The sequence below is a fragment of the Nipponia nippon genome, unplaced genomic scaffold, assembly GCF_047370975.1.
Source record: "Nipponia nippon isolate SJK-2023a ecotype South Korea unplaced genomic scaffold, ASM4737097v1 scaffold_31, whole genome shotgun sequence".
NCBI classification, from domain to species: Eukaryota; Metazoa; Chordata; class Aves; order Pelecaniformes; family Threskiornithidae; genus Nipponia; species Nipponia nippon.
Genome location: NW_028262349.1, coordinates 621,369 through 646,495, shown reverse-complemented (window position 1 = coordinate 646,495; position 25,127 = coordinate 621,369). Strand labels below are relative to the sequence as shown.

The following is a 25,127-nucleotide window of genomic DNA, read 5'->3' as shown; positions in this document are numbered from 1 at the left end:
CACCCCCCGGGACAGAAACCCCAGACAACACCACTTTTTTTTTTTTTTTTTAATATTTCATCAACTTTACAGGGTTACAATTGTCTTAAATATTCTGAAGTTTAAATACAATCTGTATAATAATGTTATTATAAAATGTAAACTTTCAGTGTTTTTATTTTATTTTATCTTTTTTTTTTAATAATCAAAAGTTTCAATACCTGAATGTTTGCAAAACTGAAATATTTCACCGGGGGCCCGGGTGCGCCCAAGGCCGCCGCTCTCAGAGGTAGAATGTGGTTTTTATTCTTTTTCTTTTTTTTGTCTTTTGTGTTTTTTTTTCTTTTTCGTTTTTTACCTGAGTTAAGATATGCACGCTGGGTAAATGCATCTGCAGCTGTGTCCGTTCCTTTTTTCTTTCCAAACCCCAGAGAAACTGATTTAGGCTTTTTTTTTTTTTAAAATCGATATGCAAAAAGAAAAATAAAGTGAAAGGTAATATGCTCTCAAAAAAAAAAGGGGGGGGGGAGGAAGGAGGAAGGAGGGGAATAAAAATAATTAAAAAAAAAAAAACAACCAACCCAAAACAGTGACTGTACAAATGCAAAAACTCGCTAAGAAAATCTAACACCCACCCTGGGCACGAGAACCCCCGGGATTTCTCCCTGCGGGGAGCTGGATCCCGACAGCAGCAGGAGCCGGACGGAGCCCCCGGACCCCACGGGACGGGGTCCACGAAGCCACCAAGGGGCATTTCCAGCTCTGGAGAGGGGGGAAAAAGGCTGGGGAAAAAAAAAAGGCTGGAAAAACCCCAAATCCCCTGAGATCGCCACTTCCCCAAGCAAAAAAAGGGAGGGGGGTGTCCCGCCAGCACGGGCCCCCCCGGCACCCGGGGAAGGGGGAAAAAACCCTGTGCTCGAGGTCGAAACCTGAGGAATTGATACCGAGTTGGGGGAGGGGGTGTTTCGGTATCGGGTCGCGATTGTGTCTCACGCAGATGTGGGTGAATGTTTCGGGGGGGCAAAAAAAAGTCTAAAAAATTGCAAAAAACTGAAACCTGGCCGGCTGGAGAGAGAACAATGTTTAAAATAAATCCTGGGGCTGGGGCTGCGGGATGCTCCAGAGGTCCCAAAGGATGTTCCATGTCCTTGGGGACCCCCGGAGCATCCCGCAGCACCCCCGGCGCATCCCCATCATGGATAAGAGCTCCTGCATCCCGTAGCTAAACTGGATATTTTATGCTGGTCCCCTCCAGACCCCCCGCCGTACACCGCCCGGATCCTGCTCTCACCACGCTGCTGATTTCTGGAGGGAAATATGCCCAAACTGGCTTTGCACAGCAGTATTACGGGGAGGGGGAATAAAACCACAGATTTGCTAATGCAGCCTGGCTCCCGCTCCGCTTTCCCCCGCACCCCGTGGGGAGGGTGGGTGGGATGCAGGGGGAGCGTCGGCCCCGCGGTAAAGCCCGGATTGCCACTGCGGTTCGGTGCCGAGCCCCTCCCCGGCGTTGGCTGGGGGCTTGGGGGGGCAACGGCTTTCAGCTCCATTTTCTCCGCTGAGAAAATAAAGCAAGAGCCTGAAAGCAGCGGGTTCCCAAGGATGCGCCGGCCAGGTGCGCTGGGCGGCGGGACAGGCAGCGGGACAGGCAGCGGGGCAGGCAGCGGGACTGGCAGCGGGACTGGCAGCGTGTACCCCCCGGCATCCCCAAAGGCGGGCACAGACCCCCAGCCCCAGCCCCTGCGCAGAGACTGGGGAAACTGGAGGCTGGGGGTGGGGGCAGGCTGCCGGTGCTGGGGGCTGCCAGCTCTGCCTGCTGCCGGCACGGCCGCGCCGGGACGGGACCCCCCGGCCCCCTACAGCCCCCAAGGTCTCGGGGCGCCCGCGGGGGTCCCAGGGGAAGGAGCAGAGCTGGACCCGGCCACCGACAGCAACGAGAGGAGAGCAGAAAGGAGGTTACGCGGTTTCCAAGCTCCCGTTTCCCTGATGAACGCTAATATATATCATTTGCATGTTAAAGTTCGATTCTTTTCTCTTCTTTTCTTTTTAGAGAATAAAATAGAAGCTATTTACAACAAAACAATCAAACAACAACCTCTTAAAATCCCATATAGTGAGTGTAGTTCTCAAAATAAAAGGGGAGGGAAAAGGATCTAAATGAATAAAATATCTCCCGATTTCCAATTTTTTTTTTTTTATCTTTTTTTCCTTTAGAGAGTGCCGGGGGGTTTCACTAAAGCTCGCGTCGGCAGGCGTCCGTGCGTCTGTCTGGAGGTAACACGAATTAAAAAATAATAATAATAATAATAATAATAAATGTACAGTGCAAAGTGTGATGTGAGTGAGGTAAACGGTCCCGGACCGGCGCGGCACAGCGGGATAGCCGGCAGCTCCGGCAAAACCCCCGGGCTAAAGCTTTTCTCCTCGCAAAGGAAAACCCAACCAACATGAGAACAAGGCCGGCCCCCGGCGAGACCCCGGCGAGACCCCAGCGAGACCCCGGCCCCCCGCGCCCCGACCACTGCCGGACGAGGGCGAGCGCTGCCCCTGCCCCGGCCACCGGCGCCGGCGAGGGGAAGGGGCCGGGGGTGTTAAGGCGAAGCGTTGGTGGAGGTAGAGCTGGGGGGCACGGCCAGCCCGGCCGGGGCTGCGGGGGGGACGCTGCCGCCGCTGCTCCCCACCCCACTGCTGCCACCGCTGCCGCTGCTCCGGCTGCCGCCGCTGCCGCCATTGCCTTTGCTGTAGGCAGAGGAAGGGAGCGAGGAGGAGGAGGAGGAAGAGGAGGAGGAAGGGCCGGGCGTCTGGGCGAACAGCACACCTGGGAAGAGAGCGGGGGGCTGAGCCGGGGGGCGGCAGGGCCGTGCCAACGCTGCCTGCGCACACCACGTCCGCAGACAAAAACGGGGCGAAGGCCAGCGGGAGCGAGGCCGGGTGGTGTGCGGTGGCAGAGGCTGCTGGGGACGGCAGTGTCAGGCAGCCCCCGGGCCGCGCCGGCGGCAGGGGAGCCCCTCACCTGTGTAGACGATACCGTTGATCTCAACCGACATGCTGATGCTGTTGGTGCCGTTGCTGCTCAGGCCAGTGGCGGAGTCCTGGCGGTTCTCTGCCGGGGGAGAGCCGGGTTACGGACCCTGCCGGGACCAGGAGCTGTGGCGGCTCTGCCAGGGCAGGGGGCCGGGGCCGACACTGACCTGGTGAACGGGTGCCCTGGCTGTTGATGCGGATGCTCATGGGCAGCTGGGCCGTCATGGCCAGGAGGTTCTGCTGCAGCGCCCGCTGCATCAGCCGCTGCTGCTCGTCCGTCACCAGCGCCATCTTCTTCTCCGGGGGCTCCCCCGACTCCAGCTTCTCCCGCAGCTGCTCCAGCGCCACGGCTTGGGCGGCTGCTGCCACCTGCACCGCGGCCGCCTGGGCTGCCACCACGGGGTGGCCGGCCAGCGAGACAGGGAGCCGGCTGGGCATGGAGATGGGGATGGGGGAGTCCTCCTCTGCAGGGGCAGAGCGGGCGGTCAGGGATGCAGGGGATGGGGACGGACGGGTGCCACGACCCCGGGGTATCCCCGGCCACAGCACGCCAGCTCGGGGCCCCTCGGTCTGCACTGGGGGCTGCCCAGCACCTCCTGCCCCTCCAAGGGGAGCCAGAGCTGGGTGACCAGAGTCAGGGTCCCCGATACAAGCCCCAGTGCCCAGAGCCCAGGAGAGGACAGGATTGTGACCCCCCAGCCCGTGGCACCCAGCTCTGCCCCTTTTGGGGCTGTGTCCCCAGTGCCGGGAGGGGGCTCAGCCACGGCCTGGACCCTGCGGCAGCCATTACCTTTCTTGATCTTCTGGACGGGAGCGATGGACCCGCCATTGGTGGCGGAGGCCAGCCCCAGCGCCGGCACCGGCAGCTTGGGGGAGGAGAGGAGGCCGTGGGTGCCGCCAGGCGAGTAGGTGAAGAGGGAGCTGCCGAAGCCCTGCCGGCGGCCCTCCCGCCGGTTGCTGTCGATGGCTGCCTGCAGCTCGTTGGGGTTGCTCAGCCCTCGCTTCTCACATTCGTAGGGGTACAGGTACTTCATGTACCTGCCGGTGGAAAGGGATGGGGATGGGGACGTGGCGGCTGGGCACCCCCTGCCCGTGTGCCACCCCCCTCTCCGTGCCACCCCTTCCCTCTCCACCATCCCCGGGCCGGGGTCCCCCCGCATCCCGCACAGGGCAGAGGGAGCACGGGCAGCACCGACTCCGCTGGCGTTGCCCCCTCCCCAGCCCACCGCACCGCGCCGAGCCCCCGCCGCTCACTGGGTGCGCAGGGTGAAGGCAGCGCTGGTGATGGAGGTGGGCAGGTTCAGCCCCTTGGTGATCTCCCGCCACAGCTTCTTGTTGATCACCTCCACCAGGCCGCCCTTCTCCGTTACCAGCGTGTACAGCATGTACAGGTCCAGCACCTGCTTGGCCATGATGGGGATCCGGTTGACGGGGGTCCCTGGGGAGCGGGGGGAGGAGAGAGCGGGTCTGGGCTGCTGCTTTCTCACCCCCGGGGCAAAGGCGGGGGGAAGCCGGCGAGACCCCCCGCAAGGCAGCCTGGGGGCCAGGGGGCTCCTGCTTCTCCCTTCCCTTCCAGCATCCCCTTCTTTCCCCCGCAGGACCCCCGCCTCGCTGCCACCTCGCTGAGCATCAGCCCCACGCACAAAGGAAACAGAAACTCGCAGTTTTCAGCCACAGCCCCCGAAACGGGGCCGAGCACCGTTTCTCAGGCTGAGGTCGGCGGCACCCGGCAACACGAGTTATTTATAACGGCGGCGGCGCTTCCCGGCTGCGAGGGTCCCGCCAAGCCGGGGGCTGCACGTGCATGGGGGGGTCATCCCTCCAGCGATGGGGAAGGGGCTGCAGCACCTCCTCCCTCCCGGGGGTCCCTGCCCTCCGGTGGGCAGAGGGGGCTCAGGGAGGACCCTGGTGGGACATGGCCAGCTCCGGCAGCGCTGGGCCAGCGGCTCCCCGGCCCCCCCCCGCACACACACGTGCTTCCCCCAGTGCCCGCCTGACAAAAGGCTGAAGGCAGCGATGTGTCAGCATTTTCAGCGCTGTTTTCCACGCAGGAACCAGACCCTCGACCAGGCGAACGCTTCGCTTTCAGCCCTTTCCACCCCCTCGGCCCCCCGGCACCCACCCCCTGCCAGCCCGGGCAGAGTGAGAAGGCAGCCGGGGGCTTCGCCCTTTGCGATAACCCGGGGAAAGGACAGCGGCGGGAGGCAAAGCCAGGGGCGACGCGCCCAGGAGGGGCCGGACCCCGCGAGGAAGGGGCCGCTGGTCCCAGATGCGATGGGCGCGGGGAGCGGGGCCGGGCGAGGGGGGCCGCAGGCGCCGGTGCAGGATCCAGCCCAGCAGGTTTGACCTCGCTGTGCAAAGAGGTTAAAAATTAACCAGCGGCCCGGCCGGAGCTGTGACCTCAGGGTTGTAACGAGGGGCGAGGAAATGAGCCCCTGGCCCCAGGGAGGAGCGGGGCGGGCGGGCGGGGGGGCTCACCTCGTTTCTGCATGAAGCTGAAGAGGTCGTCCAGGAACTCCTTCCTCCTGGGGTCGCCATCCAGCTCGTACAGCTGTGCAAGGAGAGCAGAAAAAGGCTCAGAAAAACCCCTTACCTGTGCCCCCCGCCACCCGGAGAGCCCCGACCCTCTCGAAGCAGCATCCCTGGGGCTTGTGCCCGCTGCCTGTGCCGTTCCGCTTCCCGTTTGGCTCGGGGGGCCCCGGCACGGGGCCCCGGGATCCCGAGGGTCCCTGCGGCTGGGGGCTGACCTGCGCCCGTGCCCTGGCAGAAGCCCTGGGACGGCGGTGCCATCCCCTGCCTGCCCCGCTCAGAGCTCAGCCCTGAAACACCAGTGCTGAAATCGCAGTGCTGCCTCACGCCTCACCCGCAGGCCGGAGCGGCTCCCGTGCTGCAGGCACCGCCATCGGCCCCCGGCTCCTCCCGGGAATGCCGATCCCGGTTATTTTTAGCATCCACCTTGTGCTCAGCACAGAGTGGAGCAACTCTTCGGTGTGATCCCTCCTCCACACCTGCAGTGCCGGAGGGAGCCTGCGAGCTCCTGTGCCACTGTGCGAGCTTGTGTGCTGTGCTGCCAGCTCCTGCGCCATGGCGCAAGCTCGTGCCTGCTGCGGTGTGCTCAAGGGGGGTCCCTGTGGGTACAGCCCTGGCAAACGAGGGCTGTGACGAGGCAAGGAGGGTGCTGAGCTGGACCTGGTCGCAGGACGCTCTCCCGGCTGTGGCATGCCACTGGCTGCCGTGCTGCCCAGCAGAGCCTGCTCCCCTCTGCCCGGCAAGGCCGGCGCTGAGCACAGTCTGCCCCGTCGAGGCTTTGCACCCATCGGGCAGCGGCCGTGGGGCTGGCAGCCTCTCCTCCTGCAAAAACATCTCCCGCTCGGGCTGCCACGCTGCTCACGGCACGGCTGCCAGAGCAAACCCAGCAGGATGAACCGCACCGTGCTGCACTGCGCTGCACAGCCAGGACATGTCTTTCTGAGCCGGGGCAGGCAGACCCAGGCAAGGCTTCTGGCACAGCCGCACCTCGAGCACCCGGTTCTGCTGGGGCAGCTTTTGTCGAGACCCCACCCCACGCCCGACAGCCCGGCACATTCCTGCCTGATTTATGGCAGCAGGATCTGCTGGCCTGAGCGCCGCGGCACGCAGGCAGGCACGCCACGCCGGCTCTGCCTCTCCCCAGTGCTGGCAGCCGAAGCCCAGCACAGTTTCTGCCCGGAGGCAGTGGCTGGTGGATAAGCCCCCCAAGGAGGGGTGTCAGAGCAGGGGCTGCGCAGGCAGGAGCTGCCCAGACGCCACAGGGATGGATGCCGCAGCCCTCGCCCCGGCCCCGCTGCCCCCAGCCCCTTGGTGCCGAGCGGCTCCCGCTTTTCTCAATGACAACTTTGAACAACTGCCAGCAGAGCCGCAGCCGCGGCGGCCGGGAGGGGGCTATAAATATTACCACGTAACTCACCAGGCACGCACCGCGGGGCCGCCGACCACGCGGCGGCACATCAGCACATTAACCGGGTCACCGATACACCCTCTCGTCCCGTGGGCATGCCCGGCACGGCACCCTGGTGGCACTGGGACCTGTGGGTGGCCGTTGCCCCGGCTGTGAGCAAGGGGTATGACCCCCCTCCTCCCACTGCCCCCCCAGGGAGGATCCGGATCCCGCGGGGCTGAACTCGCCCGCCGGTGCCGATCAAAGGGATCAATGGGGCCGTGCGATAAGAGGGGCAGGGCACTGCAGGAAAGCCATAAACCCCCAGTTCCCCTGGAAACCTCGCAAGGCTCGCCCGGCCCCCAGCAAACCCCCTGGGAGGGGGCAGGAGCCGCCACCGCCAGCCCAGGCTCCCCAAAGCCCCTCTCCTGCCCCAGTGAGGGGTGCGCGTGCAGGGGCGCCCAGAGGGACCGCAGCACAGGGGGAGCGGAGCGGTGACCCCCGGCAGGGCAGGGACAGGACGCGGTGCAGCGGGCACCGCCGCGGTTTTTCGGGCTGAGCTGCGCAGGCTGCTCCCGACCGACCGAGGGACGTTGGGCCAGCGCCAATCCAGCCTCCCCCGTTTCCTCGAGCGGCTCTGAAAGCCGCACGCAGAGAAAGGGCTTCCCCGGCGCCCGCCGCCACGGCACGATCCTGCAGGGTGCTGAGCCCCCCGCCGCCCACGGGGCTGCACTTGAGCCTGTGGCTCCACTGCCCCTGGCACCTCTAGCACCCACCATGGCTCACCCCAAGCCTAACCCCCCCCGCCCCGTTAACCCCGCTAATGGGGCGACAGCCCTGCCTGCGCAGCAGGAGCTGGAGCAGAGGCTGCAGCCTCCCGGCACTGCCGCCGCCCCAGAGGTGCTGCACCACAGCACCGCGGGGACCCCCAGCATCGTGGGGACCCCCAGCACCGTGGGAACCCCCAACCCACGGAGCGGCACCAGCGCCACTGCACGTCCCGCGTGTCAGATACAGGCGCAGCAGGCGGTGTGCCGGGCGGCCAGGGCACGCTCAGCCCGGCCGGGGGATTAAGCCCGGGGAGGGAGAAGTGCCGTGGCGCAGCGGAGGGGAGCAGGGGCTGGAAAACCATCGCCCTCCTGCTCGGGAGAATGGAAAATGTGAAAAACCAGAAGTGCTGGCAGCATGGGGCCATGCCCCCGGCGCTGGCAGGGTTTTGCCCATCCCCAGGGAGAGCTGGCAGCGGCATTGGCCTCGGTCCCCGTGCCATCCCCAGGGCCTGGGGTCCCGAATCGCAGCGGGGCACGGGCACGACCGGCCAGCACCAAACATGGAGCCGTCCCGGCGCAGCGCCCAGCACAGCACGAGGGGATCACGAGCAACCTATTAACCTGCAGAGCTCTAAAAATCGATTAGCCGTTTATGAAAACATCGGTTCATTCAATTTTTATAAAGCCAGCTCTTAAATAAAGCCACTCTCCCCCAGCTGCAGGTGGGAGCTGCGGCCGCATTTGGGAAGGGATGAACGCGCCGGTTCATTTACTGCTGTGACCCCCCCGGCTGTGAGCCCCCCCGGGCTCAGTCCCAAGGGGAATGGACGCGTTTAAGAGGATGAAAGAAAATTAATCGTCAGCTGAGGAAAGCGTGTGCCGGCCAGGCCGCGGGGATTAGCGTCCTTCCATGTGCCCCCCACCACCCGCTGGCCCCGGTGGTCCCATGCCGAACTGCACTGGCTGTGGCCACTCTCCCCCTGCAGCCAGGACAAAGCCACGGGGGGCTACCAGGGCCAGCGAGTGGAGGGAGCCCCGTTCCCGCCCGGCGCCCTCGAGGCCCTGCCGGCACACCCAGCCGCGGCTGACGGGCAAAGGACATTTCGCAAGCTGCCGCTTGTGGTTACTGGCGAGATTTCGACAGCTCCGCCGCGCTCAGCTGCTGCTCGCCGGCCACCGCCGCCCCGGAGCGGGGAGAGGGGCTCAGCCGGGCCAGGGCTCCCCCGGCTGCACCCCCAGGAGCCCCCCTGGACCCGCATCTGGCTCTGCCGACACCAGCAGAACCACCTGGCGCGAGGGCAGCTTCCCAGGGAGCTCGGCCAGCAGCGCCGTGAGGCAAGGACGTGCTCCGCTGTGGTCAGGACGTGCCCCGCCTGCACGGTGGCGGGCGCCGCGTGACCAAGCAGCATCCGCTGAGCTGCCCCCGTCCCCCCTCGCCCCCCGGGCACAGGCAGAGACGTGGAAGGGGGCAGAGACGAGTGACTTCCAGCAGCCCCTCGCAGGATTTCCTTGCATTGACAGCATCCCGCGTTCGCGGGGACACCTCGCTGGCAGCCTGCGGCGCTCCCGTGCTGGCGAGGACGCAGCCGAGGAGCCGTGCACCCTGCAAACACCAAAAAGGCAGCGTGGGCATCGTAGGAAAGCTTAGATATTGGGTCTCAAAATAAAAATTGAGGAACAGAAACATGTTCTTGTTTCAGCAGCGTGCGAAACTGAACACACAGCCGGGCTCGGCACGGACTGGCTGCCGCTGGCACCACCGGACTGAAATCAGCAGGTGCTGATCCCCGGCTGGTGCCGATCCCCAGCTGGTGCCGACGGCCTGCCCAGCACGCTCAAGCACGGCTTCTGCTCGGCACAAAGCACGGTTCCTCGCCGGGGAAGCGTGGGCGGAGGCGGTGAGGCTCAGTGCAAAGGTAACGCCGGCCGCTGGGCAGCGAGCTGCAGGGAGAGGCTGCCCTGCCGCCGCTGACTCAATAGATTTACATTTCATAATTAGGGAGGCCGCAGGGAGGTGGAAACAACTTAATCTGTAACGCAGCTGCCCCGAGAATATCCTCTTACCGTGGGGAGGCCGCCTGGCTGCGCCACCCCACTGACGGGTCCCCACGGCGAGAGCGCGGTGCCAGGGGATGCCGTGGCACAGCCGACCCCAGCCCGGCCGGGGGGACAGGAGATGCCCCCCACCTCCCCAAGAGCCCCCCAGCCTGGGGGATCCGGCCCTGTGCAGCCGGTGCTCCCAGGGCTCACCCAGCACAGGGCAAACGCCTGGTGCCACCGGCATGGCTGGCTCTGTGCCGCAGTGCCAAACCCGCCTCGCCGCCGGTGCAGCCCCCATCAGCTCCAGCCCTCCATCCTTGCGGCTGGCTGAGGACGAGGTGCCAGATGGCCATTGCCAGCAGATATATAATTAAGTGGAGGAGGAATTAGGAAGGCGGCGGGTGGGTGGGCGGCGCTGACCCCGCACCCCAGCGCCTCGGCAGGATGCCGGCCCGGCGTTTGGTGTGGATGACCGGATTAACGTTTCAAACCAGATTACAGGAAAATCCCAACCCGTTGGCTTTCAAAGGGCTGGCGGGGAGGCGGCCCCTCGGCAATGCCAGGAATGCAGGAGAGAGCCCTCGGCACGGGAGCAGTGCGTGCCGGGGGTCTGCCGGGAGGCACCGCGATAGCAACCCCTCCGGAACAGCCCACCGCCCTGCTGACGGCCCCCCCGAGCTGCGGGCAAGGAGCGCAATTAAAGCAGGGAGGGGAAGCGCCATTTAACAAGGCTCCAAGAGCGCAGCCCCGGTAATGCCGGGGCTTATGCCGGAGCCAGGCGAGTCTCCCCGTCGGCAGGAGCCCCCACCAGGAGCCACAGGGACCCCCCAACCAGAGAGCAGGGGTGTGCGGGGCTGGGTCTGCAGAGGAGTCCGTGTCCCAGCCTCCTGGGCCAGCGTCCCACGTCCGAGTCAAAAACAACCCCCCCCATGGCTCGGTTCCGGGTTTTCAAGCCTCAGGGAATAATTTTCAAGTTTCTTTTCCATCGCCAGGAAGTCTCGACACTCTCAGCTTTCCTCCCTTCTCTTCGAAACCGGTTTGGGACGTGCACACCGTGAGCTCGGGGGGGACAGACCCCCCAGGGCCACAGCGGCAGGGCCGGGGGGCTGGTGACTCCTCCAGCAGGGCCGACCGCCTCGCAGGGGCTGAAAAGGCCTGAATTTCTGTATTTAGGGAAAAAAAATACAACAAAGGCAGGCGCAGGGGAGAGCCCACCCCGGTGAGGCGCCCGCGGCAGGTAGCAGGGCGAGCGTCCTCCCTGATTGATTCCAGCCGGCGGCGTGCGGGGAGGGGGCTCCTTCTCCCTCTCTTTCTTTTCTTCCTTCCTTCCTCCGAGCCGCCCCCGGGGACGCGTCCCTTTGTCCCGCTGACAGCCGAGGGGCAATGCCGGGAGGGGGAGAGAGACCGTGCACGCTAACGAGTTATTTAATGAAGAATAAACACGCGGGTGGTGTTTCCCGTCCTGCTCCCGGCCGGCGCACGCAGCCCCCTGGCACACCGAAGTCAGGACCTGTGGTCGGGGGCAGGGGGGGCACTTATTCAGAAAAAGAAAGTTATTTGTAAAAACTGGAGGGAATGGTTGGCGACGAGCCCCAAAATGAAGTGTTTCGGGTGACGGTGGTGAGGTGGTTTCCCATAAGATGGTGGCTGAGTCAGGGCTGGGGGTGCCCGAGGCCACGCAGCCCCTTCCCCGGGCCGGGGTCTGCGCAGCCCCTTCCCTGGGCAGCGCCGTCGCGGTGAGCGGGGGCAGTGCCAGCGTGGCCCACCGGGCGCGGGGGCGTTGGGTTTGCTGGGGCTGATTCCTCCTGGCAAAGGGAGATTCCGGCCCTGGCACAGATCCCGCCGCAGATAAAGCACTCAGCTTAGGGACAGGTCACCTCTCGCCGTCCCCATCCCTAATCCCCTGCAAGCCCCCCCAGCGCACACCCTCCCCTCGGGAAGGGGCTGCCAGGGGGCTGGGGCGTGCGCCCCCTCCCCCAAGCCCCAGGGGCGGCCCCCCACCACCTCACTCGCCAGCTCCAAGGCCGGCTGAGAGTGGATGGTGCTGCCGGGAGCCTCAGGACGAGGCCGGCTCCTGCCGCCAAGGGCCGAGTCCGCTGACCGGCCCGGCGGGATTCCTGCCACCAGAGTGCTGCCGGGGCCGCCTGGGGCGGGGGGCCACTTCTGTGGGGGGAGCCGGGGAGTGGGCTGAGGAGCGCTGGGCCCTCACTGCCGCGCTTCCCGTCGGCACTATTGTTCCCGCTGGTTCCCAGCATTGTCCCCTCTGCGGGCTGGCACCGCCCAGACTGGGACATGGCCCCACCGCAGGTGCCTCTCCACACCGGTGCCCCCTCCTCGGGCTGCGGGACCCGGTGGGCGCCAGATCCATCGGCGCTCCTGCGGCACAGGGACAAACCCAGTCCCAATCCTCAGCCATCGCCCCGAAGGGCTGAGGGTCCCGAGACCACCCGGGCTTCTGCCAGCACCTGCAAAGCCCCCGAGTGATGCTGCAGCCGCATCCTGGCTGTGGTCCTGTGGGAGCCACCCCACCAGACGCAGGGCAGGGGACAGGGACGAGCAGGAGCCCACAGCACCGCGGGCAGCATCCCATCCCAAACCGAGCCCCCCAATGGGACGGGGTCCCATGCAGCCTCCATGCCCGGCCCCACCGCCTCCCCGGCCAGGCTGGCGGGAGCAGCCATACGGGCGACCCAGGGGGACGTGGGACGGTGTCAGCGCTGACATGGCGGGTGTCACCGTGCCACGGAGGGGGACGTTGAATGGGCGAATTAGTCACCGTTTAACCTTCCTGACCCCCCATTGTCCGCGCGCCGTCGGCCGCCCTCCCCAGCACGCCGCGGGGCCGCTCCTGCCCGGCCAGCCGGCAGCCACTGGGATTCTCCGTGTGGATCCACATCCAGACACTGGAGCCGTCCCGGCGCAGCATGCTGCTGGGCCCAGAGCAACGCTGGCTCCCAGGACGGCTGCGCCGTTGCTGTTTTTCCCCTTCCTGCAGAGGAGGAAGTGAATCCTGCTGCAACTGCATTTCAAACGACGTTTTCAGAGGGACCTGCTGGGCGGCAGCTTGCCCGGCTCTGGCTAAAACAAAAACCGGTTCAGTGTCTGAACGCTGACGCGTGGCACAGGCTGCCGAGAGGTCACCGCCGAGGGGCCGGGGGAGGTGGATGGGAGTCAGCCGGGCAGCGGCGGCTCTCCCGGCCCTCACTGTGTGCGTGCCGGTGCATGCCCTTGACACATGCTCGCTATCGCACCGGACCTTGTGCAAATATTAATTCAGTGGAGTCAGGCAGTGTTGAGAAAGCTCGTCCCAGGGAGCAACACCCAGGGCCCGGCGCTCATGCTGCTGGTGCAGCTCCCCGCCACCAGCCGGGTGGACCCCAGGTGGGCGGCCGAGCTGGAGCCACACAGCACGGACCCGGGGAAACCACGGCCAGAGCAGCAAAGCTTTTCCCAATGAAAAAGTGGTGCAAACCCTTGGGGCACCTGGCGAGCCCCCGCCTCGGGCTGTCCCTCCCTGTGTGCCCCCAGACCTCCCCGTGGTGACACCCAACGGGGCTGGCAGGTCGAGACCCCCGGGTGAGGACCCGGCCCGGGTGCGGGGGCAGCTGCGCGGGCAGAAGCGGCAGCTCCGTTGGCCCTTGCAGGCGAGCTGGGGTTTAAATTCCACCATATGTAAATGATCGCCTTAGAAAGGGGATCGCTGTAAGCCAGAGCAGATGAGTCACCCGGGGCTTCCACCGCCCGGCCGGGGATTTGTCTAATTGCAAATCTGTTCCTGAAATGCGAGGTCCCGCACCTCCGTCTGCCCATGGGACGGCCACTCCGCCAACCCTGCCAGCGGTCCCTGCCGCGGCGGGGGTCCCGCCAGCCCCGCGTGCCCCGGCCCTGCCCGTGGGAGCTGGAAGGGGTCCGGCAGCCGCAGATGGTTTTGACAGGCAGCCAGCTGCGGGCCATCAGCCCTGGGAACCATCACCGCTGAGCTGCTCTGCCAGCACCGAAACCTCGCTGCTTCCTTGCACTGCTGGTGACCCACAGTGGGGAGGGGGACAGCAGGGGACACTGCCGCAGCTCCTTTGCCATGGCACTGGCGCAGCACCAGAGTGATGCTGGCTCCGGCAAAGCTGCTGTCCCACCGCAGCACCGGAGCAGGCGGCAGCACGAGGCGGCACACTGCAGGTGTTCGAGACCAAAAGCAGGCGCTGCTGCCTGAGCCGGGGTCTCCACGGTGGCCGTGGGCAGAGGAGTGCTCAGGAGGGACAAGGAAGCCCTTTCCTGAAGGGCCACCATCACCGGTGACAGGGTCACCCCCTCCCCGCCATACGCGTGGGGAGCGGGAACCGGCACGCCTGCCCCTGCCCGGGGAGCAGAGCCCCGGCCCTGAGCAGCCCCGGCGCGGGGTGGATTACCACCAGCTCCGTCCGGAGCGGGGACCCAGGCACAGGCAGATCAAGTGACCGACTGGAAGGGTCAGGGAGCGGGTCAGGAGCCGAGCCGGGAGCTGCACCCCGACCCCCAATCCGGTGCCCCGGCAGGCTCAGAACCCGGGGAGCGGCCGCGCGGGCAGAGCAGGCAGCGCAGGCAGGTGCACCGTCAGGGACGTGCCCAGGGGAGAGCGGGGAGCTCCCCCCATCCCCGAACCGCCCCTTGCCCCGGCCCCCGATTGCGGCACATCCGGCCGGGCCCCAGGACCGGCTGCCATTGCTCCTGTGGTTTGGGCCAGAAATAGGGTGATGGAGCAACGCCATGCCCTTGCCCAACCACTCCGCTGCCGGGCGGCTGTTTGCTTTGCTGACAAAGGACCTGCTCTTGTCTCTGCTCTTTTTTTTTTTTTTCTTTTAAATAAACCTTCATTCCTGTTAGTTCAGCTGTGCCGGAGCTGGGAGGCGGCCGCCTCCTCTGCAGCCCTTGAATCAGCCTGGGGACTGGGGCCCTGGGGGGCACGGGGCGCTCAGGGGGACACCAGTGGCGATGCCCAGGCTGGGGGGAGCCAGCCCGGCTCCTGAGCCGAGGGGTGCCGGGGGGACAGTCCACCCAGGAGCAAGCCAAGTCAGCTGGGCAAAGCTGCTAGCTGGGCACCTGGGGCAGGAGGGACACATCTCCCGTCCCCACCTTGTTAATTATCCCGGGTCTCACTGGGACAAACAGCCTGACGCAGTCCCTGGACGCTGGGACTGGCACCCGCAGGCTGTGCGGGCACCCAGGCGTTGGGCTGGGGGAGGCGCTCGGCAGCTAAGCTGCTCTCGCCGAGGAGAAGTCCCTGACCCCTGGCCAGGGGTCCGGCAGGATTACGGCTCTGGGAATGCTCCCTGAGCGCTGTGAGCCGATTACCGGGCTGGATCCCTGGCCAGGAACACCCTTCGGCGAGCCGGACAACGGCACGGGGCGAGACAGGCAATGGCTGTGCCGGGAGGGCACAGCCCTTCTCCCGGCACGGGTCCACCTGCGACTGAACCGCGGCCCCCGGCACCCCGTCCCGCTCCAGTCCCCTCCTCGCCCCCGTTATCTGCCACCAGCCCAGCCAGGCGCCGCAATCGCCTCCTCCCGGCGCAGAAGGGCCCGGCTGGGGGCCCCAGGGCGCTCCCCTTTATCTGTGCCCCCGCCACGCCGCGGCACCAGCCGGAGCAAAACTGCCTTTGGGGTGGGGGGACGGCAACCCCCAGCCGGGCGACGACGCTCGGGTGCCCCTTTCCCTGCACAGGGGCCCCCTCGCCCTCCCCGGGGGCGGCTCATCCGCTCTGCTGGCTAATGCAATAAAGCTCTAATCAATATTTTAAAGAAAGTAAATGGACCCTCCCACCCTTGTTAAGAGGCTGCGGGGCCCTCGCTCCCGACCCTGCTCCCCCAGCCAGCTTTGGGCTTTTTAAATAAAAATAATCCACAGGAGAAAGGGGTTCAGGGCTGCGCACCAGGGGCTCTGCCACCCATGGGGGCAGAGGGGATCCCCCATGCCTTAACCAGAGCCCAGAGCTTCTGCGTGGGGCTCTGAGCCCCGGGGCTCTGGAGGAGAAATGGGCTTTTCCTCAGCCCCTCCCGCAGTTCCCCTAGGAAAATCCCAGCTTCGCCTTCCCAGGAGCTGCTGCGGCCCCGCCACGCGCGCAGCCCCGGATGGTCCCCAGGCCGGGGAGCGGGCAGGGCACGGGGTCCGGTTTTGCCCCTGCCGCGCCCAGTGTGCCGCCCGCCGAGGTTGCAGAGTTGCTTTCGGTTTATTTTTTTTTTCCCCTAACCGTTGCACTTTGAAATGCCGTATCTCAAGATAAAGGCTGAGGTTTTCGCCCCCCACGTGCCACTGGCATGGTTCAGACGTCCCCATCTGGGACAGCTTAAGAAACCTCCCACCCCCCCAAAGTACCGGCACCCCACCGCCGGCACAGCCGCCCCCCAGCACCACGCCAGCTTCTTAAAGCCTCCAACGCTTCCTGCGAATGGAAGCCAAGACGGGGGGTTAAACATCGGCCTGGGGCACCCCAAACGGGGCACCCCAAACGGGGCCCAGTGGCTGCTGCAGCCAGGGGGAGCGGAGGGAGCACCGGGGGTCCGGCCCCCCCCATGCCGCCGGCCGCCCTCCTGTGGGACGCGGTGACAGGGTGACTGGGTACAGGCACCCGGGGGGAGCGCAGGCAGCTGCTGCCTGTTGCAGGCAGCACAGGAAACTCCAAAAGGGGCAGAGGCAGGAAACTCCGGCCTCGTGGGCTGCCGATGCGCCCAGGGCTCACGCTCCCGGTATTAGTAGGGCGCAGTAATAGCAGTAACGAAACAGAAAGGTCAGGAGGGGGGTTCTCCGTGGGGCAGCAGCACAGCCCCCCCCGCTCACCCACTGGGGCATGGACATCAAAGCAGGTTTTTCCCCGGCAGCCCCACGCCGATGGCAGCAGCTGGCTGGCCAGGCATTACGCAGCAGTTTGTGGCGGCATGCAGCAGCACCGGATTTTTGGCAGGGGTTGGCTGAGCCGCTCATGCTCCGGCGGCTTGTCAAAGCCCGGTTCTCACTGCAAGCATTGCCCTCCGGAGCGGCGGCATGACAGCAAACGTCCATGGTGCGAGCCCCAGTGAGCCCCAGCACCTGACCACAGTGCCCTGAGGGGCGGGTGCTGGGGCTCACCCCCTGTCCCCCATGGCACAGCCCTCCGTGGCCGCCCACGGCCAGCTGAGACCCCCACGGCCGAGCCCAGCTCCAGGCTGGCAGGCCAGACACGCCAGCATCGCCCTGGCCCCCCGGGGACCTGTCGTGCCTTTTGGGGTGAGGCTAGAGACAATCCCAAACAGCAGCAAACAGGCCCTGGCCTGGCCGCGCAGCCTGGCATGGCAGCACCATGGGGCAACGTGCCGACATCCCACCGGACCCCTCGGCTCCCATGACGCCGCCGGCGAGGCTACAACAGGCACAAGATCAAAACGAAAGCGAGCCTGCCCTCGCTGCCGGCCAGCGTGGGAGGATGACATGATGGCCATTCCCCACAGGGAGCCTCCTGCTCCAAAAACGCCCCCTTCCCCCCCAAGGAGCCATCATGCCCTCGGCAGCCGCTGCCCCCTGAACCCCTGCCGCGCTGGGGGCTCCTTTGTTCTGCTGCCTGCGCGGGCAGCGCCCCAGGTCAGCCGCCGAGCTGACCTCTGCCTGCGCAGTAGCCGTCCCCGGGGACGGGGAGGTGCCACGCGCCAGCTCCCTAACCTCCATAACTCTTCCTCACGCCCTCCCCTTCCTCCCCCTTGAGCCAGACCCCCTCCTCCTCCTCCTCCTCCTCCCCGACTCCTCACGGCTCAACGCAGCCAAGCCTCGGTTTGCAGGAATCTGTCCCACATGGGTCAACAAAACCTCGCAGTGGAGGACAGGGACAGCTGCCTGGCAGGCACGGGCACTTGGGGTTTTGGTGTGGAGATGGGCACGGGGACTCGGATGATGGCAGTGCCGGGCAAGGACTGCGTCCCTGAGCACAGGGCCAGGGAGGCCGGGGGGCCGAGGCCTGGCTGGGCTGTTCACCGGCACATCCAGCGCTGAAGCCAAACCGCAGCCGCAGGGAGACCTGGAGAGCCCCGGCGGTGGTGGGGGCCGGACCACCAGCCCTGAGCTGCCTGGGGGGAACCCGAGCCTGCCTGCAGGCAGGGAGAAAGAAATCGGAGTCACCCGCCTCCCCAGACTGAGCCCATGCAGCTGCAGCTTGGCCCCAGGAGGTGCCAGGGGGGCCCAGCTCAGCCGACGCGCGCAGGAGGCCGCACGCTCCCCGCAAGCTTGTGGGAGAGCAGTGGTGCTCCCAGCCTGAAGAGCTCCTTTGCAAAAAAAGAGGAACCCCAAAATAGCCCCTTCCTCGAGCAGCGTTCCCCCACTGCAGCGGGAAGGCCCAGCGCCGGCATGGCCACGTTTGCGGCACCATGCCCCCATGGGCTCTCCCGCGCGGGGGGATGCGGCCGCGGTGCACCAGCACCCTGGTGCTGCCAGGGTTTCCCCTAACGTGCCTCTTCCCCGGCGAAGGGGCGGTAGCAGTGGGAGCAGGGGCAGGGAAGGGGTAAAGCATCCCCTGCCAAGCAGCGCCGGGGCCACGGCGGCCACCCCACGCCGACGCTTGCTGTTTACATTCCTGCTGCTCCTTCCCAGGCCGCGCCGGCCCGGCTGCGCCAGCTGGGCTGGAGCTGGAGCGCTCGGCGGCACGCGCTGGAGGGCGGCCAGGAGGAGCTCCCAGCCAGCGCCGCGCCGAGCAAACCCCTGGCCCGGGTCCAGCGGCCGCGATCCAAGCACCGGCACGCTGGCGGGCTGACGTGCCGGGGAAAGCCTCTCCTGGTCGGACGCTTCGCCTCCTCTCCTCTGCCCACGGCACAGCGGTGGCAGCCGCTTTCCTCCCCCCTCCGGCTGCTTCCACGATTAACTGCCATGCAGGGCTCTCCCTGCCAACCCCGGGAAGCTTTCTGCTGGGAAGCGAAAGCAGGGGAGCGCGGTGGCTCAGCCCCGTTCACCAGCACAGCTTAGAGGGAAGAGGTGGGGAGGGGGCAGAGGATGCGCTGGGACTCGGGCTGGTGGCCCCAAGCCCTGCAGCGGGGGACTTAACGGAGACTACGGCACGATCTGTGGCACATCTATGGACCACTGTGGCAGCGTGGCACAGGTCCTGCAGGCACTGCCAGCCACCCAGCCCCAGGTTTTCCTGTTGGATCCCGAGGGCTGGGAGTGATTGCCAGGCCCCCAGAGCTGGCGCACAGGTCCAGTACAGCATCAAACCAGTGACAAACAGGAAGATCACAGCTGCGGTATCAAAAAAGCCTTTTCACAGATACGAGATCACGTCCCCAGCCCCTCGCTCCCCGATGGCAGGAAGCGCAAAAGAGAGAAACCACAAGAAGAGGCAGCGTGGGTGCAGCGGCACGAGGGACCCGCGGGACAGAAGCATCCCTCCTTCCCCGCAGCCGGGCAGGATCGCGCCAGGGACGGCGGCCGCACGCTCCACGTTCACTTGTGCTTCCTCCACCAGCCCCATCATGAGGCTGCCCACATCCAGATGTGCCGGCAGATCCCGGCAGCCCCTTCCCCCTTTTGGGGAAGGGGCAGGGGCCGTCGCATCCCTCCCGAAAGGCCACCGCGCCCTGGCTGCTCCATCTGGGTCCCATCTGCTGCTGTTGGCTCCCGTCCCTTCCCCCAGCCCGAAACTCAGATGTATTTAAACATACACATCAAAGGCACTGGGCAGCCCCCGGGGAGCCCCAGCTCACAGCACATTTCCTTCTATTAGCCGAAAGCGGGGCACAGCGAGGTCCAGCACCGGGAGAGAGCGGGAGCATGCCTGCCTCCTGCCAGCCCGGCTCAGCCGGTGCAGGGAAGGCGGCGGAGGGGGCAGCCGGGGTGCTTTCTCCCCGGTTTCACTTTTCAATGGCATTTTGGCAGTGGCAGGGGGGCAGAGCATCCGCAGGGCCGGAGCCGTCCCACCCGGCATCACCTCTGCGGTGATGGTGATGGGGAAGAAGCCAGGTCCCCACCAAAAATGGCTTAGGGAGGGTGGAGAAGAGGAAAACCAAGAGTCCCTTCAGATCTGCAAGTTTGGGGTGGTTTTTTCCATCATTTTCAGCAAGAATCCTCCCAGGACCCCGCGGCAAACCCCATCACACTGTCTGCCTGCACTGGGGCCAGGCCACGGTGCCAACTGAGACGCAGGATCCCACCGGAGCCACCGACCAATGTGACGGGGAGGGGGCGAGGCTGAGCCCAAGCACTAAAACCCTGGAGAAATCCCACACTTTCATAGCGGCAACAACGCAGCTCAATCGGAGAAGAATGCTGCCGGAGGCAGCACTGCCAGAGGCGTCTCGCCGCAGCTCGCAGGGACGCAGGGCAGAGCTGAGGAGCGGGGGGGTACGGGCGCGGGGGGACACGCGCGTCTCTGCAGGCACCTACTTGCTTGAACTGCTCCTCGTAGGTCCAGTCGCCGTGGTCGGGCGCCGGCGGCGGGGGCTGCGCGTGGCCCAGTCCGGAGGGGAGCCGCTCCTGCCCGCCCGGCAGCCGCTGTGGCTCGCCCCGGTAGTGCTGGGGCGCCGGGGGCTTGCGGAGCAGCAGCGATCCTGCACCCGCCCGCACCGCCTCTGCCGAGCTGAGCCCTTCCTCTCCCATGTCTTCCTCCTCCTCATAGTCTTCCTCTTCCTCCTCCTCCTCCTCCTCCTCCTCTTCCTCCTCCTCTTCGCCCAGGTCCTCTTCAAAGTCATCTTCATCCCACTTGCCCTTCCTAGAGCAGGGAGCAGAGGAGAGATTTGGTCCCACGCTAGGCAGGGGGCTGGGTCCCCAAAGCCAATCCCTCTCCCCCGCCCGCCTGCCCCACGGGCGCCCCACAGCCGTGGGGCTGGGACCACCCACCCGGCACACGGGGAACCCAGCAAAGCCCCGGCAGACCCCGTCGGCGGGTGGCAGCCCCGTGGGGGACTGTCAGCCACTGGCATCCCAAGACAGCAGCTCCGGCAGCGAGCGGAGCTCTGCCAGATGGCTCCCAGCCTGTTCCCTGCCCCGGCGAGGACGCGGGCTGGGAGGAGGCAGCTGCGAGGGCCCTGCATAATTTAAAGCCAGAGCAGGATCCTCTGTCGCGGCCCCACGTGGCTCCCTGGGCAGAGATGAAAGGTTGCCCCACACCAGCCCGGCATGAGGAATCACGGCTGCCGAGCCGAGCTGCCGCTCTCAGCACCTCCTGCTCTGGGACATCCCGATGGCGCTAACCCCCCTCCCTGCCCCGAGCTGCACAAACCCGGCCGCCCGGCACAGCACAGGCGGCCCCCGGCAGCCTCCACCACCGCTCCCCTGCCCCAAAGGGAAGCCTGTGTCCCCAGCCGGCCATGCCAACGCCCACTGGGGCCAGACCGCGTCCCTGCCCCTTCCCCAAACCCCTAAGAGCTGCTAGCCTGTGCTAGCGTATACTCACAGATCCTCCTCATCCTCCTCGGAGCCCATCTCCTGGTGGTACCCGCCATCCTCCTCCTCCTCCTCCTCGCCACGCTCCTCCTCCTCTTCCTCGGAGGCCTGGCTCTCATCCGACAGCCCCGGGCTGGACGAGTGGCTGAGGCCAGCGGCCGCTGCCCGCATGGCAGCCAGGGCGGCCATCTGCGCCCGTTGGATGTGGGCGCTCTCGGGCTCTGCTCCTTCCTCCGAGGGTGCCACAGCCGGATCCTGGCCGCGGCCCCGGGCCGGGGTGCTGGCGGGGGCCTGCCCCGGGGCCGGCGGGGGCTGCGCGGGGGGTGGCGTGGAGCATTGCTGCTGCTGCTGCTCCTGCTGCCGCGCTTCCAGCGCCTGCTGCAGCCGCGCACGCTGCTGCCGCTGCAAGTTCTCCATCACCGCCTGCAGCTTCATGGCTCTGCCAGCGGGCGGCGGGTCCCCGGGGGAGCGGGGGGCGATGCACCCGGGGGGCAATGCCCGGGAGGCGCGGGGGGCAGCGCCCGGCAGGCTGCCGTGCTCCAGCGGGGCTGGAGGCCAAGGCTGGGCAGCGCCGGAGCGGGCAGCCCTGCCAGGGGGCTGCCGGGGGCGAGGGCAGCGGAGCGTCCGCAGCACCGTCAGGCTGTCAGGGCAGGAATCGCTGCCAGGTCAGGGCAGAAGGACGTGTCCCCTGACCCCCTCAGCCTTGCTCCAATGTCTCCTTTGCTCAAGGGCTCCGACGGGATCCGCAGGCACGGGGCCACTCGTTGGGATCAGGGTGCTGCCGCCGTCGGCTGAGTGCGCCCCAGGCAGGCACCGAAACCTCCGCAGGCTCAACAGGCAGCGGCGGCAGCCCGGCACATCGTCCCCTCCCTCGCCGACCGGGCACTTTCCGGGGGACGGCAGCCTCGGGGTCAACACGGCGTCCCTCCGCTCGGGGCCAGGCGTCTCTAGTCCTCGGCCGGCTCGGCTTCCGGCAGGCGTCGGCGCAAACCTGCTGGGAGAAGCGGAGGAGAGGGTCAGTGGCGCTGCCGGCAGGAGCTGGCGAGCAGGAAGGAGTTAAAGACAGCGCAGGAGCCTCATTAATCTCGAGCTAATGAGATAGGGAGGCCGGGCCCTGCTGCTGGAGGGGGAAGGGGCCTGCCGGACCCGATAGCCCTGCCTGGCCCTGCAGGCAGCGGATACCAGGATAGCAGGGCCCGCAGATAACAGACCCGCAGGGAGGGCACTGGGAGAGCCGCCTGCCGCGTCCCCCACGGGGGACAGGGCACGTCCCACCCGGGGACACCAGGGACGCGCTGCACGAGAGCGAGGGGAGCAAGGGAGCTTGGCTGCTGTGATGGCAGGAGCAGGCAGAAGCAGGCAGCTGCCAGGGCACGAGCGGCACCGGGGTCCGCACGGCGTGGCAGAGGGGCCCCTCGCCCAGCAGGGTCCCAAAGCGTGGGGGGATCCGCCTGTCCCCGGGGCTCCAGGGCAGCTTCCCGTGGGACGGGCAGGCAGAGCCTCGCTCCTTGAAACCTCGGCAAACAGGCTGCTGCTGGCCGCCCCCGCGCACCTCCCCTTCCCCGGGGGCTGTGGGTCCTCCGGGGCGACGTGGGGCTGCGTGCGGCTCATCCCTGCTTCACCCCGCCGGCACGTTATGGCCAGGCCCCGCGACACCCGCGGCACCCCGGCCTGGAGACCCCCGCAGCACCGAGCCCCAGTGCAACCAGCAGCTGGCCCCAGCCCCCGGATGGACAGAGCTCCACCGGCAACAACTTTGGCACAACCTTGCTGTGCCAAAGGCAGGGAGGGAGCTTGCTGCGCTGCCGCCGCGGTAGTGCCACGTACGGGCATTGACTCAGCCAGGCAATCACCCCGTTTCTGCTGCCCCGGGGCCGGTGGAGCGCACGCAGCCCGGGACCCTCGCAGGGACTGACGCGGGGCGGGACCCGGGGCCAGCTGGGGACGCTCCCCGGGGGCACAGGCAGCCCCCGCGGCGGGGGCAGGACAGCTGGCGGCACGCGGGAGCTGGTAGCTACAGCGCGATCCCGCAAATTCTGGAAAGGGGAACCTGTTTCCAGCGCGGGCCGGTGCCGCTGCCGATTGGGTGGCCAGGTCGGAGCCGCTTCCCCCGCGCCTCGCTGCGGCGGCGGCCGCATCCGCTCGCAGCCCTGCCGCGTTCTCGCTCGCGAACGTGCTGCCGCTGCGGCCGGGCCAGGGTGCCGGCTGCGCCTCAGCCGCTGCTGCCGCCTCCGAGGGGAGCCGGCCCCGGGGCAGCAGGAGCTGGTCGGCCGCTCGGCCGCTGCCCAGCCTCTGCCTGTGCCTCAGTTCCCCCTCCTCTACCCCAGCCACCTCCATCTTGCCCATGCGGAGGGGAGGCATTGGGGCAGGGACCCTCCCCTCTCTGCACAGGCAGGGCTGCCTGCACGGGGCTGCCCCGGCGCAGCGGCCACTCGCCGGCTGTGGCTGTGCTCCCCGCTGCGCAGCTGTCCTGTGCCGCATCTGAACTCCATCCCCTGCGCCTGCAAGAGCCACGAGCAAAACCAGAGCGAGACTCGTCCCAGGCACGCGCTCCTCTGGCCGCGCTCCGCCGTGGCTCTGCCTTGCCACAAGTTGCCAAATTACTCAGTGCCAGCACCGGCGGTGCCGAGAGCTGGGAGCAGAGCTGCCTCCTCGAGCTCCCTGGGCCATGGCCGTGCCGGGGCCACGCTGCCGCAGCCCTGCGGGGAAGTAAAGCCCAAGCGCAGCTGAAGCCTGCCGGCGTGGCGAAGCCGGAGCCAGGGGACTGTCCCTTCGCAGAGAGGCCCTGGCCCGGTGGCCGCGGTGACCTTGAGCCGTGCTCCTTTGTCCCTCCCGGCTACGTGGGGCCGCGGGGGCTCAGTGCCTCCCCGCCGTGCGGGCGGTGCCGTGGGGCGCGCGGGGGATTTGGGGCGGCGGTGGCGGCACCCGCATCCCGCGGGGCAGGTGCTCGAGAGCAACAGTGGCTACGCCGCGCTAAAAATACGCGGCAGCGGGCGGGGGTGTGACGGACGGGGCCTTTGTGCCACCGACGCCGGGCCCGGCCGTGGCTGGATGCCCTCGCCCGCTGCCCCTGGACCCCGCGGCCTGGGAGGGGGCTCCGAGGGCAGCGCTGAGACCCAAGTGAGGAGGAGGAGGAGGACGGGGAGCCCGGGCCCAGCTGGTGCCCGTCCCCGGGGATGGACGGGGCTGGGGGGCGGCGGGAGGGACCCCGGGGCGGGCAGGGGGCTCGTCCCCGGGGCAGAGCCCGGTCCCGCTCCCGGTGGCACGTGGCACCGGCTACGCCTCACTCGGGGCCGGTGGCCCCCGGCTGGACCCGGGAACGGGGGGGGGCCGGCCCCGCGAACCGGGAGGGAACGGCCGCCCCCGGCACGGAGGGACGGGCCCGGACTGGACCAGCGGCTCCCACCCAGCCCAGCGCGGAGGAGCCCGGCCTCGGCTCCCGCCTCCGGCCGGAGCCCCGGGAGGCCGCGGGCCCTGGGCTGCCCCGGCCGGGGGCAGAGGGCGGCGGCGGCAGCGTCCGTCCCCGCGCTAGGGGCCGCCGGGCGGGGCGGGGCGCGGGGGGCTCTAACCGGCCGGGCCGGTAACGCCCGCAGGGGACGGAGGCTCCGGGCGGGCCGGGAGCGGCCGCGGGAGAGGGGGGAAGCGGCCAGTAACCGGGCGCGGGGGGAGGGAGCGCCCCGGTCCCGCCCAGTAACCGGGCGCGGGGGTCCCAGCCCGCCCAGGGGACGCGGCCGATGCCCGGCCCCGGTCCCGGTCCCACCCAACCCCCGAGCGCGGGGGGAGACCCCGACCCCCGGTACCGGCCGCGGGGTGCGTGGGTAGGGTCCCGATGCCGGTGCGGCGGCGCGTCCCCGCTTACCCGGTAGAGGCCGTGCGCCGCGAAGCCACATAGCAGCCGCGGCCGCCCGGGGCTCGGGCTGCGGCGGGGCCGGGGTGCGCTCGGTGCCCGCACGGCGGCTGCTCTCCCGGCGGGCGGGCGGCAGGGCCCGGCGCCGCCCCGCCCCTTCTCCCCATTGGCTCGCCGCGC

At 67.4% G+C, this 25,127-nt stretch overlaps 1 protein-coding gene across 1 annotated transcript; it reads right to left on the bottom strand.

Annotated features, from left to right (window-relative positions):
* Positions 1-61: 61 nt before the first annotated feature.
* ARID3A (AT-rich interaction domain 3A) lies at positions 62-25,091 on the bottom strand. The gene is made up of 9 exons (XM_087769073.1): positions 24,960-25,091; positions 21,111-22,091; positions 20,102-20,426; positions 5,482-5,554; positions 4,258-4,441; positions 3,794-4,041; positions 3,171-3,467; positions 2,993-3,082; positions 62-2,797 (listed from the first exon to the last, which is right to left on the bottom strand). Exons 2-9 carry the CDS (start codon positions 21,533-21,535, stop codon positions 2,571-2,573), a joined length of 1,869 nt encoding a protein of 622 aa, XP_087625199.1. The 5' UTR covers positions 21,536-22,091; positions 24,960-25,091; the 3' UTR covers positions 62-2,570.
* Between the last annotated feature and the right edge of the window lie 36 nt (positions 25,092-25,127).